Source organism: Silurus aristotelis (genome assembly GCF_946808225.1).
Source record: "Silurus aristotelis genome assembly, chromosome: 4".
NCBI lineage: Eukaryota > Metazoa > Chordata > Actinopteri > Siluriformes > Siluridae > Silurus > Silurus aristotelis.
This window is the reverse complement of record NC_139577.1, coordinates 3,810,107-3,835,292: the sequence shown is the minus strand read 5'-3', so window position 1 is coordinate 3,835,292 and position 25,186 is coordinate 3,810,107. Positions and strand designations below refer to the sequence as shown.

The window sequence follows — 25,186 nt, the reverse complement described above, 5'->3', positions numbered from 1 at the left end:
GTCATCGCTTCCACTCTCCCTCTACTTCTCTCTCTCTCTCTCTCTCTCTCTCTCTCTCTCTCTCTCTCTCTCTCTCTCTCTCTCTCTCTCTCTCATGTGTTCACGCTGGGGAATCTGGCAAGCTTTTGAACCATCAGTGGATAATCTCCCCCTTTATGTTCGGCGGGGTGTCAAGACCAGCCCTAGTTCTGGCTAATCTCACTGCTCCAGGACTTTTCTCCTAATCACCAATAGCACACCAAGTGTGATGACCAGGGTCACAGTCAGGTCAATGGGCTCCCAAGAGAGTGTAGGTGATGAGAAAAACAAGGGGGTAAAAACTTGCTTTAGGATTGAAAGCCATTGCCAGATTGGGAAAGTGTGTTCAAAAGGTTTGCGCTTTTGTTTTTTTATTTAAAGTTATAAATAAAGAATCATTAGCAAGTATTGAATATCAGTTTGTCTGTATTTATTCTGGAAAAGTAGCTTTGTGACAATGTCTACTGTTATACAAATACAGTAGAATTATATGGAAACATGACTACATGAAATCATGGAAATAATGAGTTAACTGACATCTGTTTTATCATTATAGGTGCTTACAATTACTTTGAAAAACATTGTATATAATCTTGTGTGGGTTGTACTACTAAAATTGAACAGAAAAAACTCATTTAGGACACTTTTACTTTAGAAAAATCTGGAAACCGTGTCCCAACAAAAAAAAATGTAGCTACAAAAGCAGGCTCTAAATACTTTAGTACTTAAATTTAGATTTTGGAAGCATAAATATTTAGTCATAAAAAAATTCCATACAGTGTTTGAGACTGCATTATAAAGTATGTGGTGTTCAGGCTTTCAGGTTTCATAGTGCTAATCTTTATAGCCTACATCTGATTTTTCACACAACCATCTCTTGAAATGGCCTTACATCTTTTATTTCACCAGTATACGTTTGTTTCAGGAAAGCGTATAGCCTTAAGATTTAAAGTTATAGTGGTGCTATAGTCCCAAAGTTCACGAAACTCTATATATAACCGAGTTTCTGTATCACATGGCACCACATTGAACGACTTTTAGCCACAACGTATCAGTTGCCCGTCCTTTTAATGTCTGACCTCCATCAAATAAAGGATCTACTAACAGGAATTAGTTTTCATTTTACCTTTTAATTTGGAAACATATCCGCTCTCGAGATGCAGAAACACAGACGGACCTTGAAAGCACTCTGTGGTGCTTGATATGAATCACGAAGACACCTATAATGCATTATAAGGCCGTGGAAAGGAGGCCGGTTACGTCTTAAACAGGGAGCATATTCTCAAACAAAATGCTTGTCTCTGCATGTTCTTTTGGACACCTGACCCACAAGCCTTGACCTGGTCTTCGAAGCAGAAGTTAAGTAGCTAAATAGACTTTGTTAAGGTATTATTATCATGATAACACACTGTTGGATCTTCGGGTCAGTTAGGAGAGAGTCTTTATTATGAGCAAAAAAAAAACATTTCACAGACAACTCATTATATACAGTGTATTGATATAAAACAAAAAGTATATAAGATCTTTATTTCTAATCAAAACAAAGCCTGTCTCAGGCTTGATACGCATGTTAAAAAAAACTGCCAGTACACGACCGAAGCACAAGTGTCTAATGTATTATTTTCTTCCACCAGCTATGTGTAAATCTGGTGTCATTACGAATCAAAAATATTCAACAAGAAACACATGAACAGGACATAGGTAAAAAAAAACTTAATACAATTCATACAAACTCAGAAATGCAGACATACAAAGGACACATACATTGTATGTGTTAAAGTATTAATGTATTTTTTCTTTTGTAAGGACATAAAAAAGCTAACTAACATCATTCACATGTTCAGCAGTCTGTTTAAATACCTTCTTTCTACAAAGTGAATTTACATCTTTTTTTTTAAAGTACAAAGTGCAAATACTATGGGGGTCCATCGCCGTTTGGTAGGGGCAGGAGCGCAACGAGACGAGGGACAATAATCTCAGCCTTGTTTTTTCACCGTGTTCTGCGAAAAGAAAGGAAACGAGATGTTTGACAACGAAAAATGACAAAGTTGTATATAATTTTACGGTTATTGATTTACGATGAAGAGATTTAAGAGTAATGCTCTATGATTTCGTTGGCGAGGTAGGAGCTTAAAATAGAATACTCAATTCCACACAAAAGGTGGGGGATTTTATTGGATTTTATTTAAAAAACAAATGGAGTCATTAAAATACCGCTTGTAAAAATTGAAGTAACTGTTACTATATTTCACTTGGCTTGCATTCTTACAAAAAGATGTAACACAGTAACGTGGTTCTTTCACTGATTTTTTTTAACTGGTTTGCACACACATTATAAACTAGAGCAAGTTAAGAATTCCAGATCTTAGAAAAGAAAGTGAAAGTGCTCTACAGTTAGACTGAAGTGCTTTCTATAACGAATATGTGTTATACTGTAAGTGACAACGTTGCCTAAAAGGGCATGCGGTTGTGAGCATGGAGCAGAAAGAGAAACAGCCGTTTACTCACTAGTTTACTGGAGGTTGTGCCATCGCTTGTTTTGGGCCCTGAGGAGAAAGCAATGGGAATGTTTTACAACCATTAGCTCAACAAACTCTCCTGAGGAAAATCTGTAATTATGTGCAATTACACAATTACACGCTTATTTGATGCAACCAAAAACGTAATATCATATCTGTCACGTTTACCAGGAATAAACCGATACTAGGAAAATTATTAAAGCGTTATCGTCTTGGTGTGGCCACCTACCGTCTTCCTTCATGACCCCAAGGCAGCCTATCAGCTCTTGTAGCGAGAGGGCCTTGTCGTTACTGATATCGCAGTATTCCACAAACTTCTTCACACACTTCTTTGGTTTGGACTTCTTGCGCAGCAAACGTCTAAAAGGCTTGATCTCCTTTTTGCCGATGTCACCGCTCAAGTTCTTGTCCAGCTGACTGAAGTACCAGTGCACCACCCGCTCTTCCAGAGTGTGGTTAGGGTCTGGTTCAGGCATTCTGTACAAAGAGAAAAGAGTGATTACTTTGTGTCCAAAGCCAATATAAAAACAATCTGAATATTACATATCCATGAGCATTTATGGTATTTTATAGTGTAATACAAACCTCTAATCTGTATAGAAAAGCAATGCTAGTAGAAATGAGGTTTTGGTTAATGGCTATGGTTGGCATGATGTTATGGATATTTCTACGAAAAAAGAGCTTTTGTAGAAATCCGAGTCTATGCGAGAATAACTGGACCTGTTATGTGACTAGAATTGTTAACTTCACCAGTCATTGATTTATTTTCCAAAACCTTTTTTTTAACCATACCAGAATATATAGTCATTTAAGACAAGTACTTTTTACTGCTTCACTTTAGAAATTGGATGAAAAAATGTATATTCATAATATATAAAAAAAAAAAAAAGAAAATCTCCAGATATAACAGAAAAGGTTTTTTTCGTTCCTTATTTCATTCATGAGTTCATTATTGAGGGCTACCTTAATTATCCAAAGAGCATTGAAATAATATTTGATCAGAGATTATATGGGTCTATAAAAATGCCGTACAAAGCCATGATTCAGTATTGAAGTTCAGAGAGAAAACAATGCAATGGAACCTTGCCCAGATGTCCTTGGGTTGTGTAACTGCAATTCAAAAAGCTCAGCACTGTTGCACTTTAAGTGTTTCACCTTCAAACCTTTCACTTTCAAAAATGCAGGTGTTTGCTTACCTGCCGGCAGCAGCTGGATCGGTAACTGCGTGCACCATATCCGTGGACAGCGCATCCAAAACGCTCGTCAGAAATTCCGATTTTTTGCTTCCTGGGCATCCTATAATGCAAAAAGATACATACAAGAGAACACTTTGTCAATGACAATGCAAATAAGTGATGTAATTATGCATCAAAGAAGAATGTGTACAAACTCCTCTGTATCACGGTAGTCGTTCAGATCATAGGTACTTAACGTGGCCCAATAAACCGTGTGTTAGAGGTGGTGTAAAAATAACAGACGTCGTACAGCTTTAACTGCAACGAAACACAACCAAAGTGGAATGGTTTAGAGGCTGCCATAAAGACCAGACCACCCCATCAAACGAGAGGAAGAGAAGACCTGTCAATCATGCGCAGTATTTTATAGGTACATGTAACAACAGCTTAGCAAGTATGGAAAAATCATGCATTTAGCTGATTGACATAAGTAAACACATAGGTAGCCATGTTCTTAGAAGAAAGAGGGTTTACTGCTGATAGGAAATGAATGCAGCAAACTTTTCCTTGGTACTGGTGGGAAACCATGATATATACTATATGTACCTGTAAATAGTTTTTTTTTCCTGAAATTGTAAATAGGTGCAGCTGTAAGGTACATAATTGGACCTAAAGTACTACAAGTTCCATACAGAGCCTGGAGATCTGTTTAACTATACACAACTAACTTTCTTTTCGACTTCTCCCGTTAGGGGTCGCCACAGCGGATCCTCCGCACGTTTGATTTGGCACATGTTTTACGCTGGATGCCCTTCCTAACGCAACCCTCCCCAATTTATCCGGGCTTGGGACCGGCACTAAGAGTGGCTGGGGATGGTTCCCTGACCGGGAATCGAACCCGGGTCGCAGCGGTGGGAGCGCTGCATCTTAACCACTAGACCACCAGGGGACCTCGTTTAACTATACACAACAACAACAAAAAACTTTATAGTTTGAATGAATTGATTTGGGTTAAGGTGGAACCAGAGCTTAAACTTGGATCCCTGGGCATGATGTGGGAATATACCCTAGATGGAATGCTTATATTTTGCAAAGTCTCTCTCTCTCTCTCTCTCTCTCTCTCTCTCTCTCTCTCTCTCTCTCTCTCTCTCTCTCTCTCTCTCTCTCTTTCTCTCTCTCACACACACACACACACACACACACACACACACATACACACACACACACACACACACACACACACCTAGGGGCAAGTTAGAGAAGCCAATCCACCTACTGGTTTGTAATTTTTTTAGAGGTGGGAGGATCCCAGAAATCTTTGGCTCTTAAGATCAAACTGGAGACCCTGGAGCTGTGTAACTGCAATGTTACACCAGCTGGAAATCTTTTTATTTATTTTGTTCTCCGTGGTACCTACAAAAATCTGGCCAATCATAGTTCGTAAAACCTCTTCTTTGGAATCCCTTTAAAGAGCCTTCAAAGTGTTATTGGGATTTTCGAACAATAATACACATAATTTCTCAGACAAGCTTTGAATCGAGAATGCTCATGAAACGAGAATTTATTATCACAGGCCAATGACTAAAAAAGACTATTTAAAAAACTAAGACTAGTTAAAGAAGATTTGACACATGGCTATCAACCATAGCAACATTAAAATACAACCACAGGCTAAATAAACACAAAGTGCAATGAGCCTAATTATCCTAATATGGTGGAAGGCTGCATCATTTCAGTAAGCCAAAGGTGCTTTTGCAGAGGGCGTATAGAGAGGTGGATTCCTCCTCAGGCTTTTCCTTTTTTCTCACAACCACCCTCTTTCTTCCTTTTCTACATCCGTCTACACATCCATCACTCTCTCCTCTTTTAGTACAACCTTCGCAGACGGTGCGTGGAGGGGAGGTGTGAAGGCCCGAGCGTTTATGACTAGTCCCCACGGCTACAGATTCTCTTACGCCAGAGATAATTGCATGGTACAGGCCTCTCCAACAGGTGTGTCAATCCGAGTCTGCTGTAAACACACAACCCTGATACCCTTCCACACATACAGGGAATGGCAAAACACGGCTTAACAAACGAGGGGAGTACAGGCCTTGCATGTTTCTTTGCTTTTTGAGAGATTCTGCAAGACTTTATAGGGCTCAAGCTTGGGTTTTAGTTGGCTTTCATGGGCCAAGATCCAATAAAAGATCTTGCCCACCTGTTCAAGTGGGAGTCAGAGCTGCATTTTTCTTTCTTCCCTTTGAAACACATCTAGTCACTCCCCCACCAAGAAATCCATCCCTCATATCACTAGGGATTTACAGTGCTGGCAACCAGCACTCGGCTCATAAATTTTCAATATAAAGTGTGTTTTTTATTTTTTTCTAAAAACAGTACATCAAAGCTCCGATCTGTCACGAAATGTTCATTAATTCTCCTGTTGAACTGCAGTCTCTGAAATAACTACATTTATTTCATGATATACATCTTATTGGTGGAACGACAGATTTTATTGTAATGTGTAGTTAGCTCATTTGCAAATTCTCTCCATCATAGGTTTCAAAAGCACTTCTATGAATCAATTTTGATAAAATCGAATTTGGAAAGGAGCGTATTTGTTAGAGTGTAGTTTTTACTGGAGTATCTCTGGGAGTTCAGGCCCATCCAAATCCATTATGTCTTTAATTTTTGCATGCGTCGAGAAAGATCAGTGTCAAAATAACCCCAGTTAATAAATCCCCATCCCAATTGACATGCTGGTAGGAGTTCTTTTATGCACTGTGGGAAGTGCAGAATCAGAAGGAATCCAAATATTGGCCAAAACAGAACAATAAATTATAGACGTTCAAAAAGACGTGTCCAAGAGAAGCCTTCACACATTTCATGCACATGCAATCTTATAATGATTATAATTTTGCAATATTGTAATTAGAATAAAGTGTATGTAATAAAGTGTATATAATAAGCATGTTTTTTTTTTTTGTTTATTCCATCTGTATTACTACATACGTCCTCTGGCAGCTTTATTTAACAGACAGACGTCTGGCAGACTCAGAATCGACAAAGTGTAACCAAAGAGCAAATGGATAAAAATAAATAAATATTTAATGCATAAAGTGCATCCAAGAAATCTTTTGAAATATACACTGGGACTTATATATATATATATTAGGGCTGTCAAGCGATCGCAATTATTTGGCATTTTTAAAAGTTTTATGTCTTTCAATTTTTAAACATTTTTACCCACATCTTTGTAACACAAAGTTGGGACTGAATTAAATTTCTTAATTTAATTAAATTTTTGCAGTATTATTGCTCTATTCCTGGTTCACAGATACTCAGTTGTATCCATTTAGAATAATGGTGAGCTAGCCAGGAGAATTTGGACCAGAATACAAAAAAAATAGCATTTTGGCCATTTTATGAAATATTATAAATGTATCCTGAAGGACCAGCGATATTAAGCATTAGTAAATCTGGTAACATGACAAGCATTTATGAATCATTAATTTGTCTTTAATTTCATGAATGTGTAAAATGTGTTGAGACGAGTGTCTCTTAGATATTAAATGTTGAATGTGCAGGTACTTGTATTTACGGCATTTGCTCTTATCCAGAACGACTTACATTTATGTAATTTTCAATATATATCATACAACTGAGCAGTTGGCGGTTAAGTGGTGGTGCTGGGATTTGAACTCATGATCTTCTGATCAGAAATACAACATCTCAATCACTGAGCTACTGAGCTACACAGGTACTTAAGTCAGCATTTGTCAATCCTGGTCCTGAAATACTCATGCCCTTCGGTTTTTGGCTTAAAAAAAATCTTAAAAATAGATACTTAGATTAGGAAATAATAAATTAGACTTTATTGTGCATGATTGATATTCAATATATTTATAATGTGGCCATTTATCGTAGTATAATAGAGGCATTTGTGAGTTTTCCTCCCTTTAAGGCTATTTCAAACAAGGATTTAGATCTGATGCTTGACCTGTGTAGCATAGATGATGTGCACACACAGTATATACATGTCAAGTGTGTGTGTGTTATTTCATTAACATGACTGGAGCGAGGCCGTGCCAGCAGTCAGAACTAACTCCAAGCTTTCTTCCCCAGGTCTGCTCTTTCTCTCTCCTGGGACGGCAGCGGGAAAATACACCTCCTCACCGCAGCTGTGCTTTCAACACGGCTGCCCCCGTTTTCCCTCTTCACCCCGTAAAGCTCTCATCACCATTCCTTCAGCAATACACACATACTGCTCGGCTGTGAGAAGCACATTTATACCCATCACTGTGAAACAGCCCTCTAGCCAAATGAGGCAGGATGCTGTCTGATTAAGGTGGGGAGAGGGGGCAAAAGAATATTTAGTGTCTGTCTAGATGTATGTATGCGTTTGTGTTTGTGTTTGTGTGAGTCATAATGTCTTTTTGCATGATGAACGCTCGGCATACATACTGGCTTTCACTAACCACTGGCCCTAGGACATAAGAAATAGGAAATTGGCTATGGACTAAGATTCTAACCACAAAACAATGTGTGCCAAAATGAGGAAAATCTTCTGTATATAATTAATGAACTACATTTTACTTTTTTAAGCCTAAACGGAAATTAGCTATCAAATGAATTATGGAAAAAAAAGCAACCAAATACTTGAACTTGCAAGGAATTCTGGTAGACATACAGAGACCTTTATGCCCCGTAATCAACCAACGATGACCATTAGATCTGGTCTCGTACAGCACCTTCGGACAAGCTGCTGGCGAGGGGAACGGCTGAGTAAACTTACACACACACCCTGCAAACAGAGCGAGCTCTGTTCATTAACACTCCGCATTAATACCGTGTTTGAAAAAGCGTGCAGTATTACACTAGAAGGGAAACCCGAGGCCAAGAAAACACATTTCCAATCAGAAGTTTGTCTCGGGTGCTGTAGATGGCGTAAAGGAATTTCCAAATTCCAAATTATTAATTTGTGACATGTTTATGACGAAGAGCATTTTATTGACTCCTTCGAAAAGTGATAATACGCACAGTTACGCGGTTTTGCAGTTTTTTGCAACTGAAATGTCAAAGCATTCACACCACTGATAAAGCGCACATGCATGTTGTTATAATTACACACACACACACACACACACACACACACACACACACACACACACACACACACACACACACACACACACACATATGCACAAAAGCCTGACCCTCAGCCCACTTAACTCTGGTATAGTTAATCCCATTAGTGTCTGGGAAACGTTGCGTGCCAGCTGAAGTTGTGGGCAATTGAGGGAATTTGTGTGATAGCGTGAACATTTCACTTTGCATTTGTTCGAAAGGGGGAGGGGAAAATCCCTTTTGTGATGTTCTTAATCAAAGTCAGACTCGGATAAATTAGCTGTCTGTTTTAGGTTATTTTCACGTTGTCATTCGCTCTCTTCCTCTCTACTATCCACTCATCTTGTGCATTCTTTCCATCCTTTTCATCCCTAATACATATCCGTCCAGCCATCTCTGTCCTCCCTCGAACATTATCTAATCTCTAATCTTCTCTCTCTCTCTCTCTCTCTCTCTCTCTCTCTCTCTCTCTCTCTATGTCTCCCTCCCTCTCAGAGATTCTCATGGATTTTTTTTTACCTTTACCTGGACAGTCGCTGGAAAACACACATCCATGGGCAGAAAAGACAAGCACACAGACACACCTGGATGGCTGTGGGTAATGAGGTGATAACCATCCTGGTACTTTTTCTTTTCAACCGGGCTGATATTAATTCAACAATTTGTCAAAACTAACCACACTGGAATACTGCAATAAAGGCCTAATACATTCTCTTTCTCTCACACACACACTTTCTTTTGGGAACCCTCATACCCACATAAACATGAGCCTGTGTTTAGACAGTACGGTAGAGCATAAGTGCAAAACATATTAACAAATTAAACAGCAAGACAAAAAAACGAGACAACCTGAAACAAAACCAAAAACACAATGAAAAAAAGGAAAAAGGAAGGAGGACAACACCAAAAACCCATGTTTCCAAATTTGCTTTTGTATTTCGTGAATTTGTTAGCAATGTTTCTAGACTTGCTAGTGTTTCTTTGATTTGTTTTGTTTTGCTGTTGCTTTTTCTGATTTGTGATGGTCTGAAGTGCACTTATGTGTAATCACAAATCCGAAATGTATTGGAAGAGAGAACTAAAAGAGGAGCTTAAAACAAATGGTTTGTATTATTTACAAATTAGCACCACCAATGCTAGGCCAAGTGTGTTGACTGGAGATTTCAAAACACACATGCACTTACCCTGAAGTTGTCTGCCCCTGTAAAGATCTTTGGGTTTGTTGGGATGTGCTCTCGCATTGCCGTCACACTTTGGCTGTTCGTATCTGCGGCAAGAGAACCACACAAAGCTCAATTGTTTTCATTGTATAAATAAATGATGGAACAATAATCGAAAGCCAAACATTCTGGGAATAAAATACTGGGGTCCGGCTCTTCTTTCACATGGTAAACTAACAAAATACCCACCGCAAACCTCGGGCAAAAATCTATGGAGTATTGAAATTTTGAAATGCCACCTACTGATCTGAAATCCACTCCATTTGTGATTTGGGCCTGAAGTAAAGTGTGTAATTCACTAGTTAGGGTCTATTGGCGCCCTGGTTTATGAGCACATAATTTCAGACTATGAGCAAGATAACGTGAAAAATACCCAAGAACACCCAATGAGATCAGTTGGAGTGTGTGATTGCATGTTGATGAAGGCAGAAGCATGAAAACCATAAATAAAAAATTAAACACGATCAACAAATGCGATACTGAAACTGCAGAGGAAGACTGAAACGAAGGACGTAAAAAGAGTAAGAGAATGCACAGAGACGTATTCAAAGGTCAACTTGGAAAATTAACAAGTTCCAGTCAGGGCAAGTGGCCAAGTGAGACCAAGAGCAGGCGAGCAGGAGAGAAGAAGAACGCAATGGAGACAGACAGAAGGAAAAGGCGAGGACCCCTGTAGGTGCACTAATGTGTATTCTGGCATTCTGCCCTGAGCTTTGTTAACACGATACTGTGGTGAGCAATTCGCAACAATACGCCGCTGAAAACAGAACCTGCAAGACTTATAGAGCAATCCTGATGCTAAATCAGTAGCACTGACCCCTAACTGTAGTAGCCAGTAAGTAGTATTACCATGCAGTACATTTCACACAGATTAGTAACAGTGTAGTTGAGTCTTATCACAGTAAAAAAGTTGCTTTTATGATTTTGTATGACTGACATAAAATTGAACGGAAACTAAATCAGATCTGACAAAGTATTTAACCCTATAGGACCCTGTAACCCATATTTGGACCACACTGTAAGCTGAATAATAGGCCCTGCCTCGAGAGTATATTAGATGTACCATAGGGTCGACTGGAACGTACCATTTTGAAAAGGTTAGAACAAGGTTTCCTCTTTCAACACTCAAGAAATGCTTCTTTAGGGTGCCAAACTAAAAACTATTCGAAACTGTCAATTATAATTAATAAATATTTAAGTACCGTAAACATAACGACAGTGTTGAAAAAAATAAATACATATACAGTATATGTAATGGGGGGAACAGTATAGCTTTCCATTGCAACACTACAGAATTTAACTCATCTAATAATCTTCAAGTTGAGATCTTTCTTGGACCTAATATCGGTTCTGGGTACATTAAGCTCATAGATCATTTCTATTTTAAACATATTCTGTAAATCTGAACAACATCATCTAAGCACATCCATGTGTATTAAAACGGAACTGGGCCAAACGGTGACCCTGGTGGTAGCCCTTCAAATCACTGGGGACATGTCGGATCTGGAAGCTCTCAGTGATACCTTTTGAAGAGGATATAAATCATTTGCCATCTGTCTGTTGTCTAAACAGCCAGAAGTATCTGAAAGATGTTTCATTGTATCAAAATCAGCTTAAAGGTTATATAAGGGGATAAATCCTTATTGGAAGACAAGAATATTTTTTTTGTGTGTAATATAGTTGTCATCTTCGAAGAAACTTTCTTCAAAGCCTCCACAAAATTGCTTCTATTCTCATTTGAGATACAGAACAACTCAAAGAATAAACTCCAAAGAGATAAATGAGAGCATTTTAATAATTCTTACTTCTGGAAGGACCTGACAGAAGAACTGCATTCTCTTATAAACAATACTTAATGAAATGGGAGCTTTATTTTCCATATCAAAAGTATTCATTCAGAAATCTTGCAATATTTAACTTAGCATTAAATTCACTTACACAATTGCATCTATAAAAAGGATAAACAATAGATAATTAAATAAACCTCTCTGTTTGGCGCTTACATACAGCTTAGAGAGCATTAAATCAATCACAGAGTTTCATTTTTTTTTTCTTGGAAGTGAATAATTTTATAATTTTCCCGGAGGCTCCAATAACCCCAGGGACAATTTCAAAGACATGAAAAGATTAATGCCCAAGAACTGCTGCCATAACCGTAACGACTCCGATGCTCAAGCTGAGCATCCTTTTTGCACAATTAGTATTGTTTGACTTTATGTAGCCAATTCTAGAAGATTTATCATTTCTAATTCCACTATTGAGTGTCATGCATGGGTTTCCATGAGTCAGGTTCCTCTTAAGATTTTCTCTTCATGTCACGTCTACAAATACAATCAAAGTCAATGAGATGGAACTCTTGTACTCACCTGGTGGAGGTGCCAGGTATGGGCCGTCCTGTGTCTATTAAAACGCACCAGCAGTAGCCAGTAGAAGGGTGACACTGGACTGGCTTATAAAGACCACCCTGGGCACAGTCAGGTATGAAGACAGCCTCGTTCTTGTGTTGCCTCGCCTCCTCTTGTGCAGTCAGCTGCTCTTGGTCGCAAGAAGACGCTACAGGAATACAGACAGAGATTTCACAACTTACTGAAGAAGTAAGAATGCAAATAGATCAAAATGTAGTTTCTATGGAAGCTTAATGATGTTAAGCAGTGAAAGAGAGACTTATTGTTATCTAGCCCAGGTAAAAAAACAATAAAAATTGGCAGACAAGCATGATGATAAACATGGTAAACAGCATTCAGGAGTTAAAGGTATGTAAGCCACTATACATATTGAATTGAAAGGCTAAAAGTGAAAAGTAGAGGGATGATTGTGGATAGAGGAGCAATAAGGGCACTGTGGCTGGAAAAATTGCATAAGCAAAATTATTATTTTATATTTAATTCACATACACAGATGCGCCCTATTTCACTTCAGTCTTGAAAAGACATTAAAACTCAAACATTTCAACTTCAAACACAATTCAAAGCGATGCACACACAGACACACACACACAAAACCCTGAACTGCATGATGCACATTACCTCAGCCCTGAATGAATAAAAGGTCCATATGGGGAATGCATTCTGACTTGAAAAGATTAGATTTTTGCTACAAGTGCTACATCAGGATTCAATCTTCTCTTTAGAAGCCCAATGCCATACCAAACTGTTCTCCAGTCATGTTTTAAACCCATCCAGAAAAGAATAAAATGAATGTAAAATATAAATACAAATGAGAGGAAGACTTCAGATCTCTTTAACGTTTTTACTACAAAATGAACATGGACACTATGAACAATAGAGACATGCATCTTTCATTTAACTCTCTTCCTTTCCCCAGCCCTTTTGTACCTTATTATCTTTTCTTTCTTTCACAACATCCACACGCATATTTTATTTTCTCTCTTTGTGCTCTGAACAGCTGGTATAGAAATAATCAGCGCTTTACCCACAAGAACAAGTAACTAATGAAAACCATCCCCACACCGGCTTTTTATTGATCATAAATCATGAAGATGTCACAAACAAACTATTTGCACACACTCACATTGCAGCAATGTTCAAACTGCTTTCACACGGCTTTTATTGAACATAAATCATCCGGATATCATAATCAAACTGTTCACACACACACACTTGTTTTTGTGCACAAACAGTCTCGGTGCAAGCATTTGCTTATTTCCCAAAAGGGATTCAATACAGTTTTTGCTGCTGCATTCTGCATCTGCACATAATTTGGGATTTGTCTTGGATTCTGTAATCCACAAGTGTTAATAAAGAGGTGGGGACTGGCAGGCTGAGGACTTGTTGCTAAACAAAACTATGTGTTTATATAAAACTTGTTAGTGTGTAAATAATGCAATTCTACTGTTTAATTAACTGTTAAAAAAGTAACAGTGACAATTGCTATTGGGTTAAAAAAAATGGCTAAAATGCTAAAATTTCCTAATTGGTTGATTCAGTAACAAACGCTAATGTAATAATGAACATCTACAATGAACATCAGAAGGATAAAAATTGTGTTGTTTTCCAAATACTTATGGACCTGACTGTATGTGTTTTATTGATCAGACAGTTGTTTTTTTTTCACATAAGAAATTTTATGAAATCTTAAAGCACCAGAAATTCAGCTGCTTTCTCCTCTTTGATTCCAGCTGTTGGACAGAGCTAGAAACCTTCCTGTATGCTGATTGGTTACAAACTATGGGTCACAATGACAAAAACGCTTTGTTCTTATTTGTGGCACAAATACCAGGTGCAGGTTCACAGCGGATTTTAGTGCCCGATTGTCCTCATCCAGTCTTTTCATGAGCAAAATTCCTTGCAGCCAAGTTTGCCTCAGCCAAAATTTGCAGCTAGTATACATCCAGCTCAATCCAACTCAGGAAACTTAATTCAAAGAAGTACTGAAATACATTGCATGCATTAGAAACCAGAAAATCGCAACTTAAAAAAAACACATCCAGAACACATAAAAACAGCGCACCACATAAATACATAATAAAACAGCGCTTCCTGTAAAATTTAAAACGCATGCGGCTTGAACTCATAACAACACACATTAGCACTTCTGAGCTAGCGTATAGAAGGCTCAGGGCTTTGGATCTGCTATTTGGATCCTTAATCTGCAAGGAAGTCTTATTAATGGATTAATTCATTTGATCTAAAAACAGCCATTAGAATTAGGATCTGAAGGAAAGAGGAATGAAACATGAAAAATAAACTTACTTTGTGTTCTTGTCCTGTTCTGTCTGCTGCGTACCTGCTCAGTCCATAGAGTCGGGTACTGTGAGATCAAGTCTAGGGGAAAATGGCAAAAACTCAATCATTTTAGTCAATCAAGCAATTTAACTTTTGCCATAAAACTGTTTGAGACTAGAGTTAGACAAAAACATCACACTGGCTGCAATTTTTTGACAATAAGATGCTAGCTTTCAATAATTAACAATTGCCATGGTTTCACTGGCCTCGTATGCTACCCACATTAACAACACATACAAAAGCACTAAATGCTCCTACTTCCTAATAAACATTTTGGAATGATATTGAGAGAATCCAAGAATATATATGACACAATATCACCCAAAATACCTGATTTAAAAGGTGTAAGCCTTGCTCAATCTTGTCTATGATTAGTTGCTGTATTACTGTGCTGAAAATTGGCAGCTCTAATTGACAAGGAATTATTATGTTGCTGCCAATTTGCTTTCCAGAAATCTACATTCTATTAAATATATATTAAATGGTCCAAATAAGATGTTCATCACGAACCTTCCTCGTCGGTTGTTGGCTGCGTCTCCTCGACGAGAACGACCGACTCATCTGCGTTTAGAATGGAAAAGATTTGCAAGGAAACTACAATTACGAGAGTAAGCTAGACATTCAAGGCATGTTATAGATGAAAAACTATTTGCACATGGCCCGGCCAGAGGAGGAGAGGATTGAATGAAGGAAAGACAAGAGCTTAATTATAAGAAAGAAAATAGAAAGGGTAGCAAATAGTGGTTATATTCATGCTTTGTCTGAAAAACATATGGGGACATAAGAAACTTTGAATAATTCCACACATAGTCCAAACAAAGAGTAACAGAATGCCGGTGCATAATTCAGACTGAAATTCCGTTGTGTTTTTTTTTGGTACGTTCCAAGATGGAAGTTTTGTCTGAGTAAAAGTATTCGAGTAACAGTAAATTTGTCGACGCCTGCTGAGATGAGGTCATGTGCTAAGATCCAAAAGTCTGTTTTTTATTTAATCTGATATTAAAAACTAATGCAGCTTTAAATTGTATCTTTTTAAACAAATATCCCTTATTCGATAAATCCAAAAAATATATATCGTGTTCAGACTGGTCCACTTAAACAGATTTAAAAAGCTATGTGTGATTGCTGATTTTTCTGTATATTTAGCATTCATGAAAGGAGTCTGCAGTGCCAGGGCTTTGTAGCAATCAACCTCCAAGTGGTTACAGTAACTCGGCTTTGTGTCAGGCCACACCACACCATCTGGCTGTTGATTATATTCCTAAAACAGCATGCACAGTTGTGTTTTATTCCTTACATACTGTATCAACTAAGTCAAGAAACAGCTAGTCACCTCAGCCAGGCCAAGGAAGATGGCTGAAGCAATCTTTGGTCATGAATTACGTACTACACACTCCCTCCCACTCTTTCTTTGTCTTCTAGGATTATGCTGTTTACCAAGTCTCTGTTATAAGGAAATTGGGGGAAATTGCAAAATGACCCATGGACCATTGTTTTGTTATTATTGTTGGTCTGAAAGTGTCCTCCTCACACTCGCACTACTTTCGTTCATTCTGGTTCACATAAAACAGCACAATGCACAATGTATGTGCATGAGCTTGTGTATCTGCAGAGGTCATATGGAATTGATCTGAAACATAATTACTCTGCTATACTCAATGTTCCTGATCATTTTTGTAGATGCCTGTACCTTAATTAAACCTGTTTGGGTTGCGTTCAAAGGCTGTGACTTAGACGGGTAATAATGTTACACCAGTATTTATACATGGAAATGTATGCACGTTCAGAGTCGGGTTGTCAGTTTTGAAGTCAGTTTAGAGGGTTTCCTTTGCAGATCATTTAAATCAACTGTGTGAAATTCACACCTCTACATTTGAAGTGTTAAATAAAGTGATACCGGGCTGCTCCTTAGTCCAGTAAATACTGCAAATGAAAAGGGTTGAGCAGAAATAAGACCCACCTGCTTTACCCAAAAACCACCATGTGTGTGTGTGTATGTGTGTGTATGTGTGTGTGTGTGTGTGTGTGTGTGTGTGTGTGTGTGTGTGTGTGTGTGTGTGTGTGTGTGTGTGTGTCACAAAACTGCCTGTTTAGTGCATAAGTACAAAGTCTGAATTTCAATATTTAATTCTGTGTGGAAAAACTCAACTCTAAAATACAGCCCTGGGGTTTTTTTTGTGTGTATTTTAAAATATGAGCTTTCATAACAAATAAATGTCTTTCCTGGGCATAATAAGTGTCATCTCATGTAGGAAAGTAAAACCAAAATAAATGAATAATCCCACTGTGAGGGAAAGGAACCAAACCAGAGAAGGAAAAGAGTGAAATGGGCAAAGATGGCATCTCTGCCTCTGAAAAAAGGACTGAAAGGAAAGTTGGTTTATTTAATAAAGAACATTTGAAGATTCTTAATCTGGAGAGGGAAAAAAAGATGATTTGGCTGAAAAGCCAGCATGAGGTAGATGAGTTAAATGCTGCTATTTCAGTGTGCTGTAAAAGGAGATGCATTAATAAATGTCGTGATTTTTCTTTTCAACACAAGCGTTGCGAAGTTGAACAGTGGACACTGAAGACAGAGGGTAAGATCCAAAATATGAATGATAAAAAAGACAAGGAAAGAAAAGTGTAACTGCAAAGTAAAGAATAACACATTACAAATATATACACATACAGTACTTCCAAGCACAGTATCAAAAACAATGTGTGTATAAGGATGTATGTGTACACACACACACACACACACACACACACACACACACACACACACACACACACACACACACACACACACATACTGTACATTGTGTAGGTATTTACCTGCTTTTCCTGGCTCTCGAGGAGGGATCTTCTCATGCTTAGAGCCTGAAATAACTTGAACACATTACATACCTTCTGTTAGCACGCCATAAAAACAATTCAATTATGTGATGCAAAATCCTTAGAGCTCTATTAATAAAAAACAGCACAGCAAAACAATGAAATTCACACCAGGCCTGGTTGTATTCTTCCAAATCATGTCATACAGACATGTTTAGAAAGCTGCGGGACCACATAATGACACCGTTCTGGAGCTGCGTTGGAAAGTGTCCAGCTCTTTTTCCCAATAAAGAGTTTTTATTCTCCTCAAAAGTTCCGCAATGTTGTATTGATTAAGCCCTTGCATGTACAATTAAAATAGTTATCTAAATGCCCACCATAGTTGCATAAAGCTCAGCATGAAGACTGTCCCAGTCATCGGAGGACACTCAGTCCCCGTCTGAATCGGCTCTTGCACAGGCAGCTGAGAGGAGGGCAGGTGGCTTTGGTTATGTGATAGTTTTGGCAGGAGGCATGAGGCTAGACCTCGGGAGGATTAAACTTTTTTTTTAAAACGTGTTCAAAAGCAAGTCTGCTCTAATACTAACAGGTCGAGTGAGAGATCCAAGATGCTTGTATCCATTCCCACATGGCTGCAAGACCAAAGCGAATCACTGACTCCTGTTGAAACTTTAATGTCACACCCACGGACTTGAGTCAAAACCTGTCAGCGATCAACATTACCGAATGTAACCTAGTTGTTTACAGCAGTTTCTGTGGTGGGTTTTCATACTCTTTCATTTATAATGTTCATCTGCCATTTTGAATGCTTTGGCATGCAGGTATTTTAACTCGGGTATTAACTCGGGTCTCCAACCACCGAGCAGAAGACCGGTACTGGGCCGTGGATCATTTGGTCCCAGGCCGCAAAGAAAGAAAAAAACTCTCATTTGATAAATAACTCTCAATAAATGCTGGGGTCCACTGTTTTAACTTTCTTAGTGTATCAGCTGATATTTTTTACATTTTCTTACTTATTTGCATATCTACATTGCTCCCTTTGAGCAAAAAAAAACCAAACAGCTATTGGTACCTGGCCTATCCATTTAATTATTAGAAATATTCACCTTATATACTTTATTATTTTAAATATCTTCACTACAGCCCATGATTTATTTTGAAAGAGTTGTTTAAACTTCTTTCACTGCCATGTTGGTTTTCACTTCTATTAATATTTTTCTACATTATCCACTATGCTGTAAGTAAAAACTAAGCATTAATGTGGGAGTGATTAAAGATTTAATCCTTAAGTCTGTACAGTTCCTTTAAACACTTACAACCTCCATGTTAATATTGCCATCATCACCATCACACTAGTCATCTTATAGATTGCTATGTCTCTCCCACAACTTAGGACGACCACAGCATATACTATCTACAATGCAATCCTTGACATTGAGACCAGCATTTGCAACGATGCCTTCAGCACTTTCACTTTAGATTTTAGAACAAACATGAAAAATGGTGAGTTTCATTGTTTCAGGGTGGAGTTTTCTTTCGAGGATCATGACACACAACGCTATTTTGCACTTTCTTGCAGGTTTTATCACGTTCATTTATATTTTTACACTAACCGTTACCAAATAAATGATGGCCTAAATAGTGTGTATAAATGCATGGCAGGTAATTGATGGGGTGGCGTCATGTACTATTTAGTGTTGTAATATGCAATTTAGGATGTAGGGCCTTTTTTTCCATAACTCTTCCAGTTTCTATTCTTGATTAAGAATATAGACTACTGCTCTTCTTAAAGTTATTTCCATTTTACCTAGTGCAGAATATACATGCATGGCATCCATGGGCTGTCATCTTCGCTTTGTGTCCATTTTCAGTTGGCTTTAGAAACTAGCTCGGTGTGTCAGAGTTTTCAGACGACAGTCCAGTTGGCAGCTCTGACAGCTCTGTCTCATGCTTGTTAATTTGTCAAAGCTGGCTATTTAGAGTTTGTATAAGTGCACATAAACGTCAGTTAGCATGTTGTCAAGGCATTTATCTGTTTATAATGAGCCATGAATATACAGTCAGTTGATGCGGTGAAGCTGGGCAGGTGTACTGTATATTTTAATTTTCCTTTCAGCATAAAAAATATCCAAAACCTAATAACTGTGTCTAAATGCCTCTAAGCTTTTACATGGAGTGAAAATGCATTTTGTAAATAAATAAAAAAAAACTTGAGTTTATGAAGCTTACCCTGGCACCGAGGCTTCTTATTGGCTACTGCTGTGCCACTGATGGGTCTGCCATTAGGTGATACACACCAGCAGTACCCTGTGAAGCTGTGGCATTGGACCTAAAAGAGATAGATAGAAAGAAAGAGAGAGAGAGAGAAAGAAACACACAGAGTTAGAGAATAGAGAGAGTTTAGAAAGCTGAGCTTGTTAACTCGGAAGCTAACGAGATCGTTTTTCTTATTGTTGGACCCATACTCTGGCTTTTTCAAATATCTTTGGCCATGCAAATACTCAGGAGGGTTGCATTCAGCATTTTTTCACAGTCATGCAGCTATTGTGGTATCCGAGGTAGTCAAAGTGTTATGACATAAAATGAAACTGAAAATCAGACCGTGAAGAAAAGGCCCATCAGCGTACTTACTAATAAACTTATTCTAGTATATAATTACTGGCACGAGGATTACTGTTACATGAACCTGTTATTTTTTTAATACCACAGAGCTGAACAGAGAATTGAACCATTTGTATACCACAGAGCTGCTCGAATCTCCATTCAGATATTCTAGAAAATTCCTACTTAATAAAGTTTTTCAAGCACTTATGAAGTTTCAGCCCTCTCACCTCGCTGTAAGTGCCGTCCGGGTTGCAAACAGGAACGAACACCTGTGGGAAAAGTTTCTTGGCCTGCTGCTCGGTGTACTTCTTCTCAGCCGCACACCTCGATGTATCTAAAGCAACAACAAGGGAATTTAACACTCTTTTGTGTTTAAGTCTAAATAAAGATAAGTGTATAAATCTTCAGAGTACTAAACAGATGTGTCTCATCCAAGGTTTTTATGGTTTATTTTACAGATTGATATTTGTCTCCTCATATAAAACAATATATTTGTGATGTATCTTAATACACAGGGAAAATGAGAGCACCCACAATCACTGCATGCAATCCACTTCTCCGAGTTCACTTCATCATTCACCTAAATCTCTACACAGTCGAATGAGATTCTGCAAATCCTATTAGTCTGATCCATTTTGCAGCAATCGCACGAAAGAGGGGGAGAAAAGGGTTATTTAAGAAGCCGGATACATTCTTTAGGTTTGCCAGTGCCACTAATGTGGTAAATGCTTTTTTATTTTATTTCCCGGAGTTTAGGGAAATTATGGATATGAATATAGGAAAAAAGGACGATTCATATTCAGTATGTAATGAAGTGTGCGAGTGAGTGTTAGTGTGTGTTAGTGTGTGTGTGTTAGTGTGTGTGTGTGTGTGTGTGTGTGTGTGTGTGTGTGTGTGTGTGTGTGTGTGTGTGTGTGTGTGTGTGTGTGTGAGTGAGAGAAAGAGAGAGAGAGAGAGAGAGTAGAGGTTACAGACGTAGGAGATGCGTGCGTGACTGGGAAGAACAACAACAGCCTTCTTTCACTAGTCTCATCAACAGAAAACCCACGCACCCACACAAACACACACACACACACACACACACACACACACACACACACACACACACACACACACACACACACTTCATCACACTCCCTCTGGACGGAGTGAGTGGACTCTCTCAGTGCTGGCAGCGACACACCAAGCCACAAAGTGAAGCTCCAACTGTGTGCCTCAGAATTCAATTTCAGCAATGACACACGCTCACTTTCTCCACTGCGCAATGCTATAATCCCAGTGCCCCAGACTGGTGAGGTGGCACCTCATGCGTGGGACACGCTGCCCAGTCTGGTCGACCAGAAGAATGAGAAAAAGACAGATGGGTTAAAAAAAAAAGAAAGAAAGATGGATGGTGTTATAGATGGACATAGAGAGTCTGATGCAAAAAGGAATTGAGAAACCCCTGCATGCACTCTGTTTTGTTCAAATATGGAGAAATGGGACAGTATAATGCAGAACTACAAATGGATAAAATAAAGTAAATTCCTTAATAATAAAAACATCTGACATGTGGCCTATTTGCTGTTCTGTATGTGGAATAAAGAAGACTAAACTTTGGACTGGTAAAGGTAAGGCCACATTGCATAGATCTCAATCTCAGCACAATGTCATTGATTACTTCAACGCAAAAGGTGATTTTTTTTTTACTTGTGAAATACATTACAGCATTATTTCTTCGCATATACCAGCAGCAATGGGAACTGGGGTCAGAGCACAGGGTCAACCATGATACAATGCCCCTGGGGTACAAAGGGTTAATGACCATGTTCAAGGGCCCAAGAGTGGCAGCTCAGTGATACCAACCTTAAAGCCAGTAACCCTAAACCACGACCACTTCCTAATTTTTTATATATTTTTTATTCAACCTGATCCCTTCCAGTTAAAAAAAAAAAATGCGAAGCCATTTACTTGTATTTGATCTGGGTATAATTTTTTATTAAGTAGATTTAATTTGTAAGACTTAGTTAAGAGTTTTTTCACTTTGTGCACTTAAGTATAAATACAGATTAAAATACAAATGGTCAAATGTTGCATATGTTCAGGCTAGATGGACAAATAAATATTTGGAAGAAGGTAATATCCGATTTCTACATCACACGCCACTCTCAAAGACATAGATATATATAGTACATAGTTGTTATTATATATATATATATATATATATATATATATATATATATATATATATATATATATATATATATATATATACCTTTCTACATCACATGTAAAGACCCAGTAGACAGTGCAAATAAATAAACAACCAGGAACAAGAAAAAGGCACTCGTTCCAGATGGATGGCTGGATGGATGAAAAGAGGGATCGTGGAAAAGGTTGACAAGTATGAGAATTAAAAAAGGAGGACGCTGCAAAGTTTTTCCTGTATGGAAAAAACACAAATAATGTCTTCAGCAAGGATGAGAAAGGGCTGGAAAGAGTGACGGATGGGAGGCCTGAATCATACAGTCTGGGTATGGAAGATTAAAATGTCCCAGCACGGGAGCTACACACAATATGATTTTTATGGCTGTCCACATATTTTGGCGAGTCGAGAGGATGTTGCGATGCTCAATGCATTGATATTTTTTTTAGCTCATAAAAAGGGTCATCAGGCTTGTAAAACTGGCTTCCCTCAATTTTCTTCCCTTCGGATTAATGCTGTTATTTGACTTAAATTATCCATTAATATAATCCTGATATGCATACCAAGGGAGAAATAAAACTGCAACCTTCTCTTCAAGACTGGAGGACATTCTAAGGACACAGATCCGGTAGAAAATGCTGTGGGGCCACGACAACGATAATAAATAATGATTATTTTTGGTACTATAATGCTGTTGTTCCACTCCTTTTTGTGTTTCCTTTACTCTTATACAGAGTGGCAGGGAAAGGAACTGATAGAGCGAAAGACATGAATAGAAAAGAAGAGTGAAAGAGGTCATTGTGGAGACAAAAGAGAGAAAAGAAACAAGTACATTTAAGAGGTTGACAAAATCCTCCCTGGAGATCACAACACAATAAAGGGGTTTGTGATTCGTTCGACCTGTGACCTTGCCGGGTAATGAAAGTCAATACGAAGCACCCCAATATCAATACAGACTTGCAAGCAAAATCCACGGCTCAAACTTTTCAATTTATTCACAAACTACCAATGCGAGCTGCATTTTTCTTTCCTCTCTCCTATACGCAGTCTGTGTTACTCAAGATGAACTCTGACCTTTGCATGAGCCTCGCATCACTTCCAGCTGGGGGTCACGGCACTTTGCTCGTTGGAACTCGCACCGGGAGGCGAAGGTTCGCCCATCAGACGCACACAGGGGCTTACGTTGAGCAGTGGAGCAATCCGTGTTACACTCCTTATCCTGGTCGACTCGTAGGAACTGCAGAGAAAAAGAGAGAGTTTTACAAACCCAAAAATAAAAAATAAAAAATGGTTTTGAACAGTGCTAAACTGCAGGGTGACTTCGGCTGCCCTTCAGAAAATCGCTTAGAGTGGCATCTCATCCAAACTGTCTCAGAAAGGTAGAAAGAAAAACAAAAAAGATGACCAATTGAATGTGATCTCACTGAGTTTCACTGGAAAACTGCCCAAACCTAAAAATAGCTAAATTATGTGTTTTGTGCATCTGACCCACACTGTCTTGTGTTGTCTGTTTGCACTCTCTTTTGTCTTGCACAGTTTGCACAAGGTTGCACACGATGCACATGACTTAATGTAGCTCTATGTTGTGTGATGTAAAGAAACGTTGATGTAGAGAAACGTTGTCTCATTTTACCGTGTACTGCGTCAGATAAATATGGGTGAAATGACTATAAACGTTTCTTAACTTAATTGACTAGCTATAGGAAATAAATCTTTCAACAACATAGAGAAACAGAATAAATGTTTGAAGTAAATCCGAATTAAAACAGGATATTCTGAAACTTTTTTTATTTCAATTCCAGGACAAAATGTGCATTAGGGAATCAGTAGTAGGCTTGGAGAGCTTAGAAGAATGGACATAAACCTTAATTAGCTTCCTAAACAGTGCTGCTATATGAAGATTTTCTCAAAAAGCTGCAAATGTATTGTGTTATTACTTAATATATACATCATATTCCATGTCCTTATTACTGGGGCTTTTATTGTGTGATTATGTTGGTTTGTATACTGTGTAAACTTTCTTTGTTTATCCTACAGATAACATGTGCTAGTTCCAGTCGTTGCTTACATCACCTTCAGCTCCTTTACAGACTCTCATTGTATCCTACCTCACTCATCGTATAAAAGCGTCAGCCAAAGAATTACATGTAAATGAAAATCTGACCTGGCAGGATATCTGAAAACATCGATTCTAACAAAAGGTCAAAGAGATCTATTGTGGCAGTAAATAATACACGTGCGGCCTGGTTTGGCATGCACATAATTGTGGTTTGTCTTTTTTTCGCTTCATCGTCGGCAGCTTTGGACAAAATGGGTTGCAGATACTGTTCGCTTTTATCATGTGTTAAACGTGTTACGACTTCTTTATCCAGCATGTGTTCTCAATGTATCCAGGTTTGAATACGATCCAGAAAGCCATATATACAGTTCATAGATGGTTTTAGATGCTTGTGAGGACAATTGCTAAATGGCTAAATAAATGATTTAGCCTTGTTTTATAGGGATTTTAAACAATTTTGAAACCAGACATAGTAAATCTAAAGCTTGGACCTATGAGACAGCAAAGTAGAAAAATAACCAAATAAAACATAGAATAGGTGAACACAAAAGGGTAATTAGACAAATGACAAGACAGAGAACGAGACAGGACCAAAACCAAAACAAAAGCACAAGTAGTGAACAAAATGACACGAGAGCAGTGTCATGCCAAAAAACACAGCAGCGGTATTTATTACAGGTAATGAAGAGGCTGGGGCTTTACACACCTGCTTTTCCTTCTGCAAACTTTAGATGTGAA

General features: G+C 38.3%; 1 protein-coding gene across 2 annotated transcripts in view; it reads right to left on the bottom strand.

The window, feature by feature from the left end:
• Positions 1-426: 426 nt before the first annotated feature.
• The window catches only part of smoc2 (SPARC related modular calcium binding 2), a 35,208-nt gene continuing 10,448 nt past the window's right edge, over positions 427-25,186 (bottom strand). Inside the window, exons 2-13 of one of the 2 annotated variants that reach the window (XM_083540496.1) lie at positions 23,464-23,626; positions 20,432-20,538; positions 19,830-19,929; positions 17,601-17,645; positions 15,294-15,344; positions 14,751-14,822; positions 12,405-12,591; positions 10,003-10,085; positions 3,734-3,833; positions 2,767-3,014; positions 2,527-2,564; positions 427-2,018 (exon numbers count right to left, since the gene is read on the bottom strand). In XM_083540496.1, coding sequence (XP_083396622.1) covers positions 1,995-2,018; positions 2,527-2,564; positions 2,767-3,014; positions 3,734-3,833; positions 10,003-10,085; positions 12,405-12,591; positions 14,751-14,822; positions 15,294-15,344; positions 17,601-17,645; positions 19,830-19,929; positions 20,432-20,538; positions 23,464-23,626 — 1,218 coding nt within the window. In that variant the 3' untranslated portion in view covers positions 427-1,994. Of the gene's footprint in view, positions 2,019-2,526; positions 2,565-2,766; positions 3,015-3,733; positions 3,834-10,002; positions 10,086-12,404; positions 12,592-14,750; positions 14,823-15,293; positions 15,378-17,600; positions 17,646-19,829; positions 19,930-20,431; positions 20,539-23,463; positions 23,627-25,186 lie in introns of both variants that reach the window. The other variant, XM_083540495.1, reaches the window with a different exon arrangement.